General features: G+C 45.7%; 1 protein-coding gene across 1 annotated transcript in view; it reads left to right on the plus strand.

Moving 5' to 3' along the window:
* Snx6 (sorting nexin 6) overlaps positions 1-13,333 on the plus strand; it is a 32,962-nt gene extending 19,629 nt beyond the window's left edge. The window contains exons 7-14 of the mRNA XM_038336849.1: positions 744-839; positions 2,550-2,655; positions 5,245-5,320; positions 6,850-6,889; positions 7,797-7,883; positions 9,210-9,369; positions 9,445-9,530; positions 11,664-13,333. Coding sequence (XP_038192777.1) covers positions 744-839; positions 2,550-2,655; positions 5,245-5,320; positions 6,850-6,889; positions 7,797-7,883; positions 9,210-9,369; positions 9,445-9,530; positions 11,664-11,717 — 705 coding nt within the window. The 3' untranslated portion in view covers positions 11,718-13,333. The remainder of the gene's footprint in view (positions 1-743; positions 840-2,549; positions 2,656-5,244; positions 5,321-6,849; positions 6,890-7,796; positions 7,884-9,209; positions 9,370-9,444; positions 9,531-11,663) is intronic.
* The last annotated feature ends 4,200 nt before the right edge of the window (positions 13,334-17,533 follow it).

Raw genomic sequence — 17,533 nt, forward strand, 5'->3', positions numbered from 1 at the left:
TTAAACATTTTATTTCTATCAATTTCCTCTTTTATTTACTTTAAAATTTAAATTTAAAAGAAAAGCAGTCTTGTGTAATCCAGGCTGCACTCAAACTTGCTGTGACCAGCTATGTGCCACCATGGTTGACACTCCTACAGATACACACAGAGATTGCTACTTTTCCAGGCATGGTAGTGCATGCCTTAATGCTAGCACTCAAGTAGGCAGGGGTCTCTGAGTTCAAGGTCAACCTGGTCTGCAGAGCAAGTTCCCCAACAGCCAAGGCTACCCAGAGAAACCCTGTCTCAAGAAAACCCAAAGGGAGCCGGGCGGTGGTGGCGCACGCCTTTAATCCCAGCACTCGGGAGGCAGAGGCAGGCGGATCTCTGTGAGTTCGAAACCAGCCTGGTCTACAAACCAGCCTGTCTCGAAAAACCAAAAAAAAAAAAAAAAAAAAAAAAAAAAAAAAAACCCAAAGGGTTTAGAAATTGACGTCTTTAAGATTTCTATTTAACTGGGTGGTGGTGGCACATGCCTTTAATCTCAGCACTCAGGAGGCAGAGGCAGGTGGATCTCTGTAAATTTGAGGCCAGCCTGGGCTACAAGACCTAGTTCCAGGACAGGCTCCAAAGCTACAGAGAAACCCTGTCTCGAAAAAAAATTCTATTTTATTTAAATGTCTAAGAATAAAAGAGGTATTGCTGTTTGAAGCTTCCAGAAATGCTAACTTCAATTCTCCCTCTTTTTTTTTTTTTTTCCAGTTAAGTGTTCGAGGAAAAAATAAAAAAGAGAAGCTTGAGGATTTCTTTAAAAACATGGTTAAGTCAGCGGACGGAGTCATTGTTTCAGGAGTAAAGGTGAAATTTAGCAGCGCTAGTTGGAAGTACATACTTTTGTTTTGGTTTACTGTGTGGCCCTGATTGGCCCAGAACTCATAGAGAGGCACCTGCCTGTGCTTCTCAAATTCTAGGATTAAAGATGTGTGCTCCACACCTGGCTGCCCGGTGTGTTTTACAGCTGGGCAGAGGAGAGGGCTGCGGGGTAGGGCAGTGTCTGTAGGGTGGCCTGTTGAACCACAGGTGTGTGGGGCCTTCTGCTGTGGGTGGGCTGCCTCTGAGCACTTGCTCTTGCTTGCAAATGTTTGGGCAGACTTGGGATTGGCTTTAGTCAGATCTCAGCTGAGGTTTTGGTAGTGTTTTCAGGCATGTTCTTGAGTAAAACTGTTTTTCCATCTTCAAAATGAAGTAATATCACTTGGTTCACAGGATTGTGGGAAAGATGGAATAAGATAATGTGAAAATATTTTAATAGATACGAAGTAGTAACTCTTTTTCCTTGATTTATTTTAAATGGTATGAGAATTTACTTTACCTTTTTTCAGTAAACATTATAATATCAGCAAATATTAAGAAAGGCGAGTGACTAGTGCTCCTGTTTCATTGTTACTGCCTGCTCTCATACCTGCAGGAAGGCTTGTGTGCACTGTCTGACTTACACTCTGAGCTGTGTTGACAGTCCAGGTGCCATGTGCTCTCCAGTGACAACTCAAGTCCTCCTCTCCAATAGTTAACGTTTTCTTAGCTAGTAAATGTAAGCCACAGTTAGTTCTGATTTTCGTCATCAACGGACATTTTTAGCATGTGTAATTTTGATTACAGTCTGCATTAGATATATATGTTCCTAATTTTTATGGTTAAAAAACAGACACATTTGAATGATGGTTAAATACACTTTTTTAGTGCCGATTCTGCTGCTCAGAATCCATGCTATAAATTCTAAATTATGCCTCGCTCGAACTTACAGAGATCCGCCTGCCTCTGCCTCCCAAGTACTAGGATTAAAGGCGTGCGGCAACATCACTTGGCTGTCAGTAACATTTTTAAAGAACAGTTCCTAGAAAGCACTATTAGCAAATTTTTAAAAATTTAAAATGTATTTCTAGCTTAATTTCAAGAGATTGAGGGTTGGAGAAGTGGTTCGTTCACTGACAGCTCTTCCAGAGGACCTGGGTTTGATCCCCAGTGTCCATGTGGTCAGTTCCAGGGAATCAAACGCCCTTCTTCTGTTCTATGGGCTCTAGGTACTCAGGTAGTATGTAGACATACATGCAAGTAAAACATTAATACATATAAAATAAAAATAAATAAATGTTTAAAATAAAAAAGATTGAAATGGTGTTTAATTATATCATTGCTCCCAAATGGCTCATTTGGCTGAGTTCATCTAAGCAGTTAGTTAGGCCAGGTGGCCCCTGAAATACATAATAGACCAGGAAGAGTAGGTTTTTTGTTTCTGCATGCCAGAATGTTTCTCCCTTTTCCTCAGAAGCCGTTTGCTCGCTCCTGGCAGTGTCTGTGCCTGTTTCAGGACAAGCACACAGGACGCTCTAGCCTTCAGCTGTAGACCACAGGCTTGTCTGTTAGTCTTCCTATGTAGATGAGGTCGGTGGAAGGCCTGGGTGCTGGAGATCACTGTACCTTTCCTGACGAGGTTTCTGTAGTGATGACAAGGCATCCTGTTCCGTTAGCGTGTGTGTGTGTAAAGCTAGCTCTTTCCTCATCCTGCAGGACGTAGACGACTTCTTTGAGCATGAACGAACATTCCTTTTAGAATATCATAACCGAGTTAAGGATGCGTCTGCCAAATCTGACAGGATGACAAGATCTCACAAAAGTAAGACTCTGTGGTAAAACTTTTTTTAAAGATTTGTTTGTTTTGTTGAACATGGTGGCACATGTCTTTAATCCCAGCGCTCTGAAGACAGGGCAGGCAGATCCTCAGAGTTGGAGTACAGCCTGGTCTACAGAGTGAGTTCCAGGACAGCCAGAGCTTTATAGAGATAGCCTGTCTTGAAAAAGCAAACAAATGAAAAGATTTGTTTTATGTGTATTTGTGTGTGTGCCTCGGCATCTGTGTGTGCACTATGGAGACCAGAAAGATGGCATCAGATCCTCTGGAGCTGGAGTTACAGGTGGTTGTGAGCCACCGTGTGGGTGCTGGGAACCAAACCCAGGTCCTCTACAAACAACAGATGCTCTTATCCACCTAGTAAAGTTCCTCAGTTAACCACTGAGTAACCATCCTCATCCACACACACTTACGTTTTAGTGGAGATAATTGTAAAGCAGACATGATACAGTTTTTGTTTTGTCTTTTCAAAACAGGATTTCTCTGTATAACAGTCCTGGCTGTCCTAGAACTCGTTTTGTAAAAAAAAAACCAGGCTGACCTTGAACTCACAGAAATCCACTTGCCTCTGCTTCCCAAGTGCTGGGATTAAAGAATCGGTATTTCTTACAGTTTTTAAAAATCTGTATTTGGAATAGTGGTTCTTAAATTGTGGTCTGTGACACTCAGCAAACTCATACTTTGTGGATACTAAGCTAACACACACCCAGTTAAGCTACAATCCTGGCCCCCCAACACATGCTTTGATTCAGTCTGGTCTTGAACTTGTAAGCCTCCTACCTCAGCTGCCCCCAAGACCCTTTTATGATGTGTCTTCTGGTTTTGCTGGTATATACTTGTAATTCCATTTCAAGAGAGATAGACTAGCTCAGTGAGTAAAGAAAGATGCTTGTTGTACAAGCATGATGACTTCCGTTGGGTCCTAGAATTCCCGTGAGGAAAAAAGAGAATTGACTCCACAAAGGTGCCCTCTAGCCTGCACACTTGTGCTCTAGCTTGCCTGTACCATACTCAGACACACACATCACATACATTCAAATAATAGTAAAGCTTATAAGTTTTTAAAGAGAAACCTTGTCTTGGAAAAAAGAAAACCCAGAAGAGAGAGAGAGAGAGAGGGAGGGAGGGAGGGAGGGAGGGACGGACGGACGGACGGACGGACGTACGTTTCCAGACGAGTATCTTAGAGTGCATGTGGTAACTACTTTGTACTGTGTTCTTATATAGCGTGTAATTTATAGTCCAGATACTTTGCAATATTTAATAACTCATTTAATCCACATAAATTATGATGTGGGTATTATCCATTTCTACAACAGGCTGCTAAGACAAGTGACATAGCCAAGATGCACATTGCACTCTGTTCCTTCCATTCTGGACTAAAGAAGTACTTACTGTAGTCCTCCCTCAGTGAGTGCCTGGGGGGGATCCTGAGACTTTGCCCAGTAGGGTGTTGTGTGGTGTTTTACTTTTTTGACTCTTTGGGGGCCCCGCTACCCAGTTCCCAAATAAATCACATATGGAGTCTTATTCTTAGTTATAAACATTCGGCCTTATTTTGGCTTGTTTCTAAGACTGCTTTTCTTAGAGTATCCCATCTACCTTTTACCTCTGTACTTTCCCATTCTCTTACTTCTGTAAATCTTACTGGTGGATTGCTGTGTAGCTGGGTAGCTAGCCCCGAATGTCCCCCTTCTCTGGCTACTTCACCAGACCCCTCCTCTCAGTTTTCTCCTTACATATATTCTCTCTCTGCCTGCCAGCTCTGCCTACCTATCCTTGCTCCTGTCTCTCTGTTGACCGTTCAGATGTTTGAGACAGGCAAATAATCACAGCGTCACAGAGTAAAACAAATGCAACATAAATAAAAGTCCCACAACTTAAATAAATAACATTCCCAACAGAGGGGCTGTCGTTTGTGTCCCTGTGTATAGCAAGTCTGTTCATAATTCACATCTGTCGGACCTCCTCAGTGACCCACAGCTTTGCCAGTATCTGTGACCAGATTCTTGTAGCAGTTTCTTGGTTTTCACTGTGCCTTTTCTGCCTTTCTGCTTTTAGACTGTAGGTAGCAGATTTGGGGGTGGGGGGAGGTAAGGAGCTCTAAAATCCTTTTTAGGTTGATTTTGCCATCTATTCCAGAAACCCAAACTCTTTTGGTTTGCAAGACCTTGACTTCCAAAACATTTCCAGTTTTTGTCTTCACTTCATCTACTCACCTTTGTCTCTAACGGTACTGAGTCCACCTGCTCTGGCTGAGCATGCTGTTCCCCTTGTGCCTGTGACCTTCCCAGACACCTGTGTGCTCGCTCTTCACCTGGCAAAGGTCTGTTCATCCTGATCACTTCGGCTCATTCTTTGTTTCCATAGTCTTTCCCCCCCCAGGCAGCACTACACCCTTCTAAAGCAGTTCTTACCTGTCTGTTTATCCACCACACTGCATTACAGCTGTTGTATTATTTTCTTTACTAGGTATCTTGTATTACTTTTGCAGATAATCAATAAGTATTTTTAAATCAACAAGTTAATATATTATTAAAACTTGATTGTTAATTCTTAAAACTTTCTCCATAGGTGCTGCTGATGATTACAATAGAATTGGGTCTTCATTATATGCTTTAGGAACTCAGGACTCTACAGATATATGCAAGTAAGGACTATAGTTAAAACATGAATACAAGTAAAGCAGAGGAAGAAGGAAATAGTGCTGTAATTTACACACATTTTAGGATATTTTTATCGACCCATTTGTGATAAACTGGGTTTTTTATTATAATAAATGGTTGATTTCTTTTTTGCCTTCTCATTCTCTAATTATTATTATAAAATCATTCAACACTTCAGGCTGGGCGTGGTAGTGCATGCCTTTAATCCCAGCACCTAGGAAGCAAAGGCAGGCAGATAGATGTGAGTTTGAGGCTAGCCTGATATACATAATTAGTTCAGCCATGACTACATAGTGAAACCTTGTCTATAAATAAATATTGAACATTTCACAAATTTGCTATATATTTCATTGGAAGTCAAATTAAACTTTTTCTCAATTAAAGTATCTACCACTGAGCCAGTTGTTCCCTCAAGCCGCCCCCACCCCCCACTTTGTCACAAGGTCAAACAGGCTACAAACTTGCTGTGCAGCCAAGAATGACAGTGGTCTCTGGATTCTCCTGCCTCTGCTACCTGAATGTTGGCTGTTGGAATTTACAGGCACACATCGCCATTCCTAACATTCCAATTGACTATTAAGCAACAACAAAAATTTCTATTGTGTGTGTGTGTGTGTGTGTGTGTGTGTGTGCGCATGCACTAGGGATGTATATCAGAGCAGATCATGTAATTGAGGCTAAAATTAGTCTGGTCTACATGACACTTTGTCTCAAAAAAAAAAACCACACAGGGCAGATGTGATGCACTTCTCATCCCAGGGCCTAGGAGGCTAAGGCAGAACAGTTTTGAGTTTAGGCCAGCCTAGACTACATAGTAAGACCCTGTCTCATAAAAACAAAAGAGAAGGAAGAAAATTAATCTTGGAACCGGAGAAATGGCTCAGTTTGGCTCCTAGCACAACCACCTACCTGTCTTTCGAGTTCCAGAAGATCCCACACCCTTTCCTGCACATATGTGACGTACTCCACAATTTTAATGCCAAAAATAAATAACCAATAGTATTATCAGACTAATCTAAGAACTGTTCCATCTTAAGTGTTTTCCTTTAACTGCTCTTAAAAAAATAACATTAAACTGTGTTTGTGTCTGTGTCTGTATCTCATTGTATCTCTGGGTAATTGTCTTTGTAGACCAGGCTGGAATGGAACTCACAGAGATCCACCTGCCTCTGTCTCCTGAGTGTTGGGATTAAAGGTGTGCATCCAGGCCTGGCTATTTATTTATTTATTTGGCATGGGGCACACATGTAACAGTGCGAGTGTAGAGATCAGAGAACAGCTTGTGGGAGTCTGTTCTCTCCTGACACCATATAGATTCTGGGGAATCAAAATAGTAATATTCTGGGGATTTTAAATAAGCAGTTTAAAACTTGATGTCTTTGGTTAACAAGATTATTGGGTGCCTTCTATGATGAAACAGGAATGTCCTTCATTAATATGATTTGGGGTTATTGTTATTAAGGTGGAAAATTTATCAGATGCTACTTCTGATGACAATATTTTTCCCTTGCAGGTTTTTCCTCAAAGTTTCAGAACTATTTGATAAAACCAGAGTAAGTACTGAGCTTGAGGACTACTGCACAGACTTGGGCTTGTGTTGGCAGGATTGTATTGTTCCCTGGAGTGGTGCCACACACAAGGTGCTTCCACACATGCCTCATGACACAGATAAAATGACATTATGTCAGCAGCGGATTGTCACACCAGTATCCTAGCACTCAGAAAGCTGAAGCAGGAGGATTTTGATTTCTTTTTTTTTTTTTTTTTTAATTTATTATGCATACAATATTCTGTCTGCGTGTATGTCTGTAGGCCAGAAGAGGGCACCAGACCTCATTACAGATGGTTGTGAGCCACCATGTGGTTGCCGGGAATTGAACTCAGGACCTTTGGAAGAGCAGGCAATGCTCTTAACCACTGAGCCATCTCTCCAGCCCAAGGATTTTGATTTCAAGACAAGACTAAATCTACATAGTATGACCTTTCTGCCCCCCCCCCCCCCAATTTTTTTTTTTTTTAATTAGAAGCAGTGAAGTGGCTCAGGGGTTAAAGGCCTTTGCTGTCATGACCTGAGTTTGATCCTTAGAACCCACATGGTAGAAGAAGAGAACCAACTTCTAAAGGCTGACCTCTGACCTTTAGCATTAGCACTGTGGCACAATTAATTCCCCATTTTGCTCCCACTAGAATGAACAGGAACATTCAGGTTGAATTCCTTTGACTGTTGGTGAGCACCTGTCAGTTGACATTGCAGTATATATGTATATGTGTGTATATATATGTATATATGTATATATGTATATATATATATAGAATTTTTTCATAAATTCATGATTTTTCTGTTCATTTAAACAGATAAAGCAGAGTGGGTTCTATAGTTCCTCAACATCTCTATGCATTAAAAATATTTTTTATTTAGAGCAGAATGTAACATGATTTAATGCTATTTCCCCTTTTTAGAAAATAGAGGCCCGGGTGTCTGCTGACGAGGACCTCAAGCTGTCTGACCTGCTGAAGTACTACTTACGGGAGTCTCAAGCAGCTAAGGTAGCTGGTTCGTTTGCAGAGGCTATTGGATGTAAGGTTGTGAGAGCGGATTCTGGGATTAGTAGATTTTCAAGATGTGTGTGGTGCTGTGTGCTGGCTGAGATCCCAGGCAGGAGAAATGAGGTGAGGCTAGCTTGGGCTGTGCCGTGAGACCTTGTCTCAAAAACAAAGAAATGGTACAGGGAATTCCTTTTCTCAGAGCCAGGCTCGGTGTAAGGAGACAGGTGGATCTCTGAGTTCGAGGCCAGTCTGGTCTATAGGGCTCATTCCAGGACAGCTAAGGCTACACAGGCAAACCCTGTCTCAGGAAAGAAAGAAAAAGAAAGATGTGCACCACCACCACAGGCTCCATGAACCTGGTTCTTGCATTTGTTCTACAACTTAGCTGCATCTCCAGCCCAATTATTTGCTTCTGGAGGCTTTATTATAAAATGTGGTTGAAATAAATATCTTTTCAGCGCATATATTAAAATTGAAATAGTCAGGATTAGCATGACCCCTATATAAGGACGACTTCAAATTTGTGAATCCTTCCTCTGGGGGTGTTGAGATGTAGTGACAGGCTCTAACTGGATTGCCACAACTGCCTCCGACTCCCAGACATCTGTCTTCCTTGACCTCCCCAGTGCTTGGATCAAAGGCATGCACCAGCACACCCAGCTCAATATTTTTTAAGTCCATCTTGGAGATCAGCATTTACCCTTTAATAAATATGGAATTTTAATATTTCTTGTTTTTGTTTTGTTTTTGTTTCCTTCAAAAGAAGGAAGAAATCCGCTGAGTATGGTAGCCCTCAACTTTAATCCCAGCTGAGGTTAAGTCTGGGAGGGCAGAGCAGGTATATCTCTGAGTGCCAGGACATCTAGGGCACGAAAAGAAGGGCGGTGGGGTGGGGGTGTGAGTCAGGCCTATTGTGGTGCATGCTACTAATCCTGGCCTTGGAACGTGGAGACGGAGGATCAGGAGTTCAAACTCATCTTGAGCCTTGTAATAAGTTTGAAGCCATCCTGACTTTTTGAGACCCGGTCCAGATAGGCAAGTGCGTGGAGGTGGAAAGCTGAGCGGGAGTTTCCGTGTTGAGCTGTGGATGGTGTCTAAGTGGATCAGGCTTATACAGCTGTGCACATAGCACAAGCCCTGGGTTGTTTATTTTAAATGTGTGAGTTGTAAAGTGTGTGAATTCTGCTTTAATTAAGCTATTTATTTTAAAAAAGCAATTAGGGGCTAGGTGCATAATTAATGGTGAAGCTTGGGGCCCTGGCTCATGCCCAAGAACAGTTGGAAGTTCCCACTGGTTTCATCTGACTGCAGTGTTGTGCTCTGCAGGACCTCCTCTACAGAAGGTCGAGGTCCCTGGTGGACTACGAAAATGCCAACAAAGCACTGGACAAGGCAAGAGCGAAAAACAAAGATGTCCTACAGGCTGAAACGTCCCAACAGTTGTGCTGTCAGAAGTTTGAAAAAATATCTGAATCTGCAAAACAAGGTACTGTTGACGCACATTTCGTGCAAGCCACGCATTGTGATGGTGTCGTGCTGATTCTCGTGTTTCCGTTCACAGAACTGATAGATTTTAAGACAAGAAGAGTTGCTGCGTTCAGAAAAAACTTAGTGGAGCTTGCAGAACTAGAACTAAAGCATGCAAAGGTAATGTCTTTAAATATTTAATCTTTTAAATTTTAAACTGAGTCAGTTATAAAATAGATGCTCATACTTTGATCAACCTCCTACGGGAGACACAACTGTCCTTGGTTTACTTGGATGTTTTTTTCTACAGTGTGTGTGTGTGAGAGAGAGACAGAGACCTGTAGAGGTCAGAGCAGAGGACACCCACCTTTGGGATTTTGCTTCTCCCCTTGTATAAGTTTTCAGAGTGAACTCGGGGCTGCTGCTCATGCAGTAACTGCTCTTACTTGATTGGCCCTCTTACTGGTTTTTTGGGGGGTTTTGTTATTTTGAGTACTAGATTGTGTGTGGGGTTCTGTGTGTGCTTCCCAGAGCTCTGTCACTAAGCTACATTCCCATCGTGACAGAATGGGAATTAGGTTGGTTGTTGGCTGTTGATGAGGCAGCTTCTTACTCTTCATACTGGGCCAAGCTCATTAAGTAGATGAGGCTGACCTTGAACTCAGTGACCTTCCTGCTTCATCTTGGGAGGTTGTTCTGTGACCTCCACACATATTCAAGACATACACGAATACCCATGCATAGATACACAGGATAATGTAAAACAAAACAAAACACGACCTGTAGGAGGATGCACTGAAGAAGCTGAGATGGGGTCACAAGTTCAAGGCCAGCTGACACCTGTGGATCTCGGGGGCTGACACAGCTGTTAAGATCACTTGCTGCCCTTCTGAGACTGGAGTTTGGTTCTCATCAGCTAGCTCATGATCATCCCAACTCCTCATCCAAAAGATACGACGTCCTTTTTGGGTGTGTGTAGTGTACACCGCCCCCAACATACACACATAAAAAACATCTTTTTGTTTGTTTGTTTCAGGTTTTTTTTTTTTTTTTTTTTTTTTTTTTTGTGGAGGTGGTGGTTTATGTTTTTGACTTTTTGAGCCTGGGTTTCTTTGTGTGGCCTTGGCTGACCTGGAACTAGTTCTTGTAGACCAGGCCAGCCTTGAACTCACAGAGATGTGCCTGCCTCTGCCTCCCAAGTGCTGAATTAAAGTTGTGCACTACCACCACCACCCTGCTTTGAAAGGTTTCTTAGTTGGTGTTCTATTGCTATGAAGAGATCTGTGACTACAGCAGCACTTGTACAGGAAAACATGTAATTGGGGCTGGTGTATAGAGGTTTCTTTTTTTTTTGTTTGTTTGTTTTTTTGTTTTTCGAGACAGGGTTTCCCTGTGTATAGAGGTTTCTTTAGTCCATTGTCACCACAGCATAACCCATGGCTTTGGGCAGTTGGACATGGTGCTGAGTTCTGTATCTGCATCTGAGGCAGCAGAGAGAGCCATTGGACCTGGCTTGGGCATTTGAAACTCCTAATGCCACTCCCTGTTTAAATATGAGTCCATGGGAGTTATTCTTCCTCAAACCACTGCAGTTAGGTGTGGGGGAGTTGTGGCAGGGTCTCTATGGAGTCCAGGCTAAGCACCCCCCCTTTTTTTTTTCAATTCAGATTATGTAAACCATTAATACTGGTCTAGGTAGAGATTTATTTGGTGAAAAAGCTGGTACTTTGTGTCTTTAAACTGTCATAGAGTGTTTCTAGCCGGGCTGTGGCGCACGCCTTTAATCCCAGCACTGGGAAGGTAGAGGCAGGCGGATCTCTTTGAGTTCAAGACCAACCTGATCTACAAGAGCAAGTTCCAGGAACAGTTCCAAAACTACACAGAGAAACCCTGTCTAGAACAACAAACAAACAAGAAAAGTATTTCTAGAATTCTGACACCAGAATACAGTTTCTTTTCTCTTTTCTTTTTTGGTTGCTCAGAGATGCCTCTGACGGCAGCGGGTAAACCCGTGGTGCCAGACATACGTGCAGGCAGAACACCCATACATATCACAACTATAAAAAGTATTTACGGCTGGGCGGTGGTGGCGCACACCTTTAATCCTAGCACTCAGGAGGCAGAGGCAGGCGGATCTCTGTGAGTTCGAGACCAGCCTGGTCTACAAGAGCTAGTTCCAGGACAGGCTCCAAAGCCACAGAGAAACCCTGTCTCGAAAAATCAAAAAAAAAAAAAAAAAGAGTATTTACGATGACTCTTTCAAGTTACTGGGTCTAAAGAAATTGATGGTTAATTTTATTTCCTCCCTTCTAGGGCAACCTCCAATTACTGCAGAACTGCCTTGCAGTTTTAAATGGAGACACATAGGCCACACTCCGCCTTCTGCTGAAAAGGGCTGCCTTCAATCTCCTTTGATTTCTTGATGACGTCTGGCATCTAAGCTCACTGGGAACAACAGGAACAGCTGGCGAGGTGCATCAGCTCTTCTTCTGAGAGACAGTGGAGCAGCGGGGCTCACTGGCCTCAAGGCAGTGGCCTGCCACCCCGCACTTGACCTTCCAAGAAGCCCAAAGTTCAACTCTTTTTTTCTTTACGTTGCCTGTCTTAACTGTGTTTGCTTCCTCCGTACCTTTGAATCACTTGTCCAGTTTTAACATTCTCTAGAGTCCCTTCCTTGATCACACAAGATAAAGGTTGCCTTCTGGGGTTTTTTGTTTGTTTGTTTGTTTTGTTTTGTTTTAAGAATCCTGTGCCCTGAGTTCTTTCATGTATCTATGTAAAACATCTTAATGAGACTTACTTTGAATTAATGAACGTAGACATTTTGGGTCAGTTTCTGTGAGCTTTATAAGTATGATTGATCTCTGAAGAAAAGCAGATGTGCTAGTATGTTTGCCTTAAATTTGTGGACTAAACCAATATTGTGAAACGCCCCGCGATACCAGTGGCATTTTAACTCCGTGCTCCTTGTATCGCTCTGGAACTTGGGGTAGCGATAATAAATCTACTCCAGTATTATGCTTTACAGTGCAGGGTTTTTGTTTTCCTCACATTTCTTTTGAAATGGCCAACTGAACCACGTTCACCGAATGCTTTACCATAGGGCGACCTGGTCTTCTGGGTGTACTAAACAGAAGGGGCAGCTGGACAGAGGCAGACAATTGGCATTTCCTAAATGCAGGAGCATCATAGTTCACTGGATCCCGTCCCTACCTCAGCCGTTTGGCTGAGAGACATCTGTCAACTAAGCCCCTCGGCAGTTTACCATGGTAGCCTATCCTGGCACAGAGGGAAAGCATTCTGCTAGTGGAAATAGCTCTATAGTGTAGAGGGAGAGTGGATTCCCTGGGACAAAAGTTGGTATGCAGCTGGGATACCGAGTGCTAGTAGACCCGTGTCAGGCGTGCCCGGTCTTTTCCATGGGGGCAGACGTGATCCTCGTTCCCAGCGTAAAGTTAGGGCAAATGGACTTCCTGTCTTTTTCCAAGTCCTACCCTATTTGGGAAGCCACGAGGATTTGAGCTGGTCACCCCTGGAACGGGTTCCTAGTTTGTTTACAATTTTCCAAATCCTCCTGAAGGTTGCAGGTCCCCTCGCAGGCGGTCGCCCTGACCCCCACCCACCCAACCAGCCTTTCTCGGTGCATGTTCTCTCGCCTCCTCGTGCGCTGGTCCGTGTGTCCTCTCCGACTGACACTTCCCCGTCCTGTTTAGAGTCGGTTTTCCTGTTGTTGGCCGAGAGATCCTTTCCGTCCTTCCTGTATGTGACCTTCGATGGTAGAAATACACCCACGCGATGTCTGCCGGTGGGTGAGTGCAAGCACAGGAGGCCCTGCTTCTGGACTTGGTCCGGCCCTCCCCAGCTGCCCTTGTGGCCGCAGTCTGGTTTGACTTCTGCCCCCATTCTCTGCTATAAAGGACATGCTGACCTACCTCACAGGGGTGTTGTGAGGGTTAATAAATGTTGGTCCCGTGCTTTGGAAATGTGAAGGTGCTGTGTGAATAGAGGGGCGGCAGAGGGCTGTATTGTCCGATGGTCCTCTTCCCCATTGCTTATTGTGTTTTATCAAAGCCGTCTCTTTGAGGGGAGAGAAGCAGAGTGCACCCCTTAGCCTCTGGTGTGGGTTTTCGAGACCGGGTTTCTCTATAGCTTTGGAGGCTGTCCTGGAACTAGCTCTGTAGACCTAGATGGCCTCGAGCTCACAGAGATCCCCCTGCCTCTGCCTCCCAAGTGCTGGGATTAAAGGTGTGCGCCACCACCCGACCTGTCTTTTTATATTTTGGAAAGAAATTTTAGATTTTATATTTACTACTTAGGGATGCTTTTCTGTGACCACTGTCTGTGTCCCACATGTGTGCAGTACAGTACCAGAGAAGGGGTGGGTTGGGGGAGAAGAGGGCATGGGGTCCCTTGAAGTGGAGCCTCGTGGGTACTGAAAGGGAAGGGAGGTCTAAGGGAAGAACGAGTCGGCGCTCAGTCACCAAAACATCTCTCCAGCAGATGATAGATAGATAGATAGATAGATAGGTAGGTAGATAGGTAGGTAAGTAGGTAGGTAGGTAGGTAGATAAGACAGCTAGCTAGCTGTCTTGACTTTTTGAGACACGGTTCTGTGTAGCATTGTCTATCCTGCAACTCACACTGTAGATGAGGCTGGCCTTGAATTCACAGAGATACCTCCCAAGTGCTTTTAACTTAAAGGCATGAGTTACACCGCCAGGTACTGTATGTTTAAATCCCTGTATGTAGTGCATGGGATCACGGTCAGAGGATGACTCCTGAGTCTCATGGGATCAAACCCAGATGCCCGCCTTGACAGTAGGTGTGCTTACCTAAGCCGATTTGGCAGGCCCTGGATTCGTGGTTGGAGTGCCTCTTGTGGGGTGGGGGTGGATAGCAGCAGCAGTAGGATTAGCCAGCGGGCCTTGGGTGGGGTCGCTATAACATACAGAATGAGTGGACAGTGTGCCAGGGATTCTCACCAACACCTTGAAAAATAACACGTAAGGGGCTGGGGAGATGGCTCCGCTGTTAAGAGCACCGGCCGCCCTTCCAGAGGTCCTGAGTTCAGTTCCCACCAACCACATGGTGGCTCACAGCCATCTATAGTGGGATCTGATGCCCTCTTCTGCCGTGCAGGCCTATATCCAGATAGAGCACTCATATACATAAAATGATGTTTATAAAACCTGTAGCTGAGCACTGTGGTGCCTGCCTGAAATCTCACAGCTGGGGGACGTGGGGATCGGTGCTGTGAGTTTAAGGCCAGGTGAGACCACAGGGGAAAACCGGCCTGGGCAAAACAAGGGAGACCAGGTGTGGTGGCATACAGCTTTAATGCCAGCTGCAGCAGGTGCCAACTCAGTTTGAGGCCAGCCTAGTTTACACAGCAAGTTCTAGGCTAGCCACCGGATACATAGAGGCTGCCCCCTAACCCTAATCCCCACTCCTCCCCCAAATGGTTTGGGGGCAGCAAGGTGGCTCACAGGGCAAAGGTCACTGCTGTCAAGCCTAACAACCTGAGTCTGATCCCCAGACTATGGGGTACAAGGAGAGAACCAACTCCCTGAAGACGGCCCTTGACCTGGACATGCTCGCTGTGGCACCCACACATGCCCACGATTGGATTTAATGAATGAAACCCAAAGCAAAAAGAACGTCCGGGGCACACTCAGGAAAGTCACTCTGTGCTTGAAGAACGGGTCATTGACTAGCTGGCTGCCAGGCCCTGCAAACAAACCTTTCTGGACTCACTGCTGTGGGGCACACTGAGCATTTACCTGTCATCCCGGAGTCGAGGGAGAGGTGGCGCTAGCGGTCGCCATAAGCATGTGGGGTTCCAAGCTCAGAAGCAGACTCTTCCTACCTGGCGGGAGGCACAGGACGTGAAGCTGAGCAGTCAAAGCGGCCTTTGGCAGCGAGCGTGAAGAAGAACTGACTTGCTGACTTCTTCGGCCGGTGAGGCTGGAAGACTGAGTGAAGGGGAGCACGGTGCAGAAAACGGACTGAGAGAGCCTAGGATTGTTGGGTTTTAAAACGTTTCTACTGAGAGCGAGAGTGAGGGCTCATCTGCCAAGAGCCGGTCCTGCTCTAGCAGGGGACCAGCGCGGGGTTCTCAGCACCAGCTTTAGGCGGCACACAGCTGCCTGTAACTCCAGTTCCAGGGTCTCCGGCATGGCAGCGACTCCTGGACTCTGTGGGTTCCTGCACACAACACACAAGTATGTATATGTACGTTGTTGTGTAGCATTTTCCTTGGAGACGGAAACTTCTTAAACCAGGAAGCACACAACTACACAACTGAAAATAGCTGCAGGAATTCCCTGAAACTGAGCAGACCCACTAGGCTCCTCCCTCCCAGTCAGGCTGGCGAGTGTCACTCTCAGAGAACTAGCTGCAAAAGAACCTCTGAGAGCCAAGCAGCAGCCTGGAAGAAGCAGAACCCAGCTGAGCTGCCTGGACGAGGGAGGTGTCGATCAACCGAGACACTGGAGGAAGACCCTCCAGCCTGCTTGAGCTGCGTGCAGGCTGTGAGCCGTGGATTAGGGTCCCAGCGTGTGTGAGCTCTTCCCTGTGCTGGAGAGGGCTCCGGCGATGCAGCTGACTTGGAGTCGTTTCTGCACAGGGTGGGACCTCTCACCTATATTCTTATGAGTAACCCCAAGACAACTCATTGGTTCCCCAAGTTGGACTCTGACGGAATCCATACTTTCGTCTGCTGTGGGCTCCCCCTCCAGGGTAAGTAGGTGTGTGTGTTGCAGCTCCCTGAGAAAAGTCTTCTCAAAACACAACACATAACTAAAAAAAGAAAAAAAGAAAAGAAACGGGAAAAGCAGGCTTTGGAATGGAAGGGAGGCGAAACACTCCTTGAACTAGGAGTTGTATGGTGGAGCAGGTCCACCCAAATCCACCTTTTTCCTTTGGAACGGCGAGCAAAATATAAAGAGGTGACAGAGAGCTCTCTGTTGGGGTTTATTTAACTTTGACTGAAGGAAACTAAAAGTGAGCACCTCGGACAGGAAGGATTTTTTTTTTTTCTCACCCAGGATGTCAGAAGAACCTCTGCACCGCTGTGAAGCAGCCCACCTAACTGTGGCCTCGGGTTGTCTGAGTTCCAGACCTCAACCTGATTTCCAAGTAGAACAGTGGTGAGAAGGGAGACTCGAAGAAGGGGCTTTTGAAATTTTTATTTCCTGGCAGATGCTCTCCCTGGCCGAAGCCGATTTAGTTGGGGGAAATGGGTCGATACTCTAGGCCAGAACTGCAGACCCCACAAGATGACTCAGAAGCTGAGGGAGAGCCAGGCTAGACTGGGGCCGAATATTAAAGGGAGGAAGGAAGGAAGGAAAAGGAAAGAAATCACTCCTCCAACGTAAGCCAATGGTCTGGGGTCGGTTAGAGGTGAGAGGGTGAGCACGAGGTGGCTCCGTGAGTAAAAACGGCTTAGTTACAGCCAGGCCTAGTGACCTGAGAGGACTCCCCCGGGCCCACGCTCCAGGCGTCCTCCCTCCACTCCTCTCCCCGCCGCCATGAAGAGAACGTGAAGAATCAGGACTTCGCCACTGTTAAGATTCCAGGTGAGTCACCGTGGTCAACTTAGTGATTGTTTTTCTGCTTGAGAACTTGTAGCGAGCTCTTCTATGTGAAAGGAAAGTAGTTCTATGGGCCGAGGGTGCGGGTCGACCGGTAGAAAGACTTGCTCGGCCGGCACGTACGATTCCCCCAGTGCGTGATCCCCAGTAGTGGACGAAGCCCACAGCCAGCCGGGGAAGGGGGGGAGGGACGAGAGAGACAGACAGAGAGACAGAGAGAGACAGAGAAGAGAGACAGAGAGAGACAGAGACAGAGAGAGACACACAGAGAGACACAGAGACGGAGAAGAGAGAGACAGAGACAGAGAAGAGAGAGACAGAGAGACAGAGACAGAGAGGAGAGAGGGAGGGAGAAAGAGAGGGAAAGAGGGGCGGGGCGTATGCAGATGAGGTATCGCGCAGTGGCTGCCGGTCCGGCGGTGTCGGCGAGGCGCGTCCCCGCGGTGACCGTCCCGCGTGGGGCGGATGGATGTCCGTGAGGAGCTCGGAGGGCGGCACGAGAGGACGGCGAGGCGGCGTCGCGGGAGCGGTGACCGTCGGTTATAAGTGCGTGTGTGGTGAGGGAGGGCGCGGTGGCGGCGGGAGCAATTC

Source organism: Arvicola amphibius, chromosome 7, assembly GCF_903992535.2.
Source record: "Arvicola amphibius chromosome 7, mArvAmp1.2, whole genome shotgun sequence".
Classification (NCBI taxonomy): Eukaryota; Metazoa; Chordata; class Mammalia; order Rodentia; family Cricetidae; genus Arvicola; species Arvicola amphibius.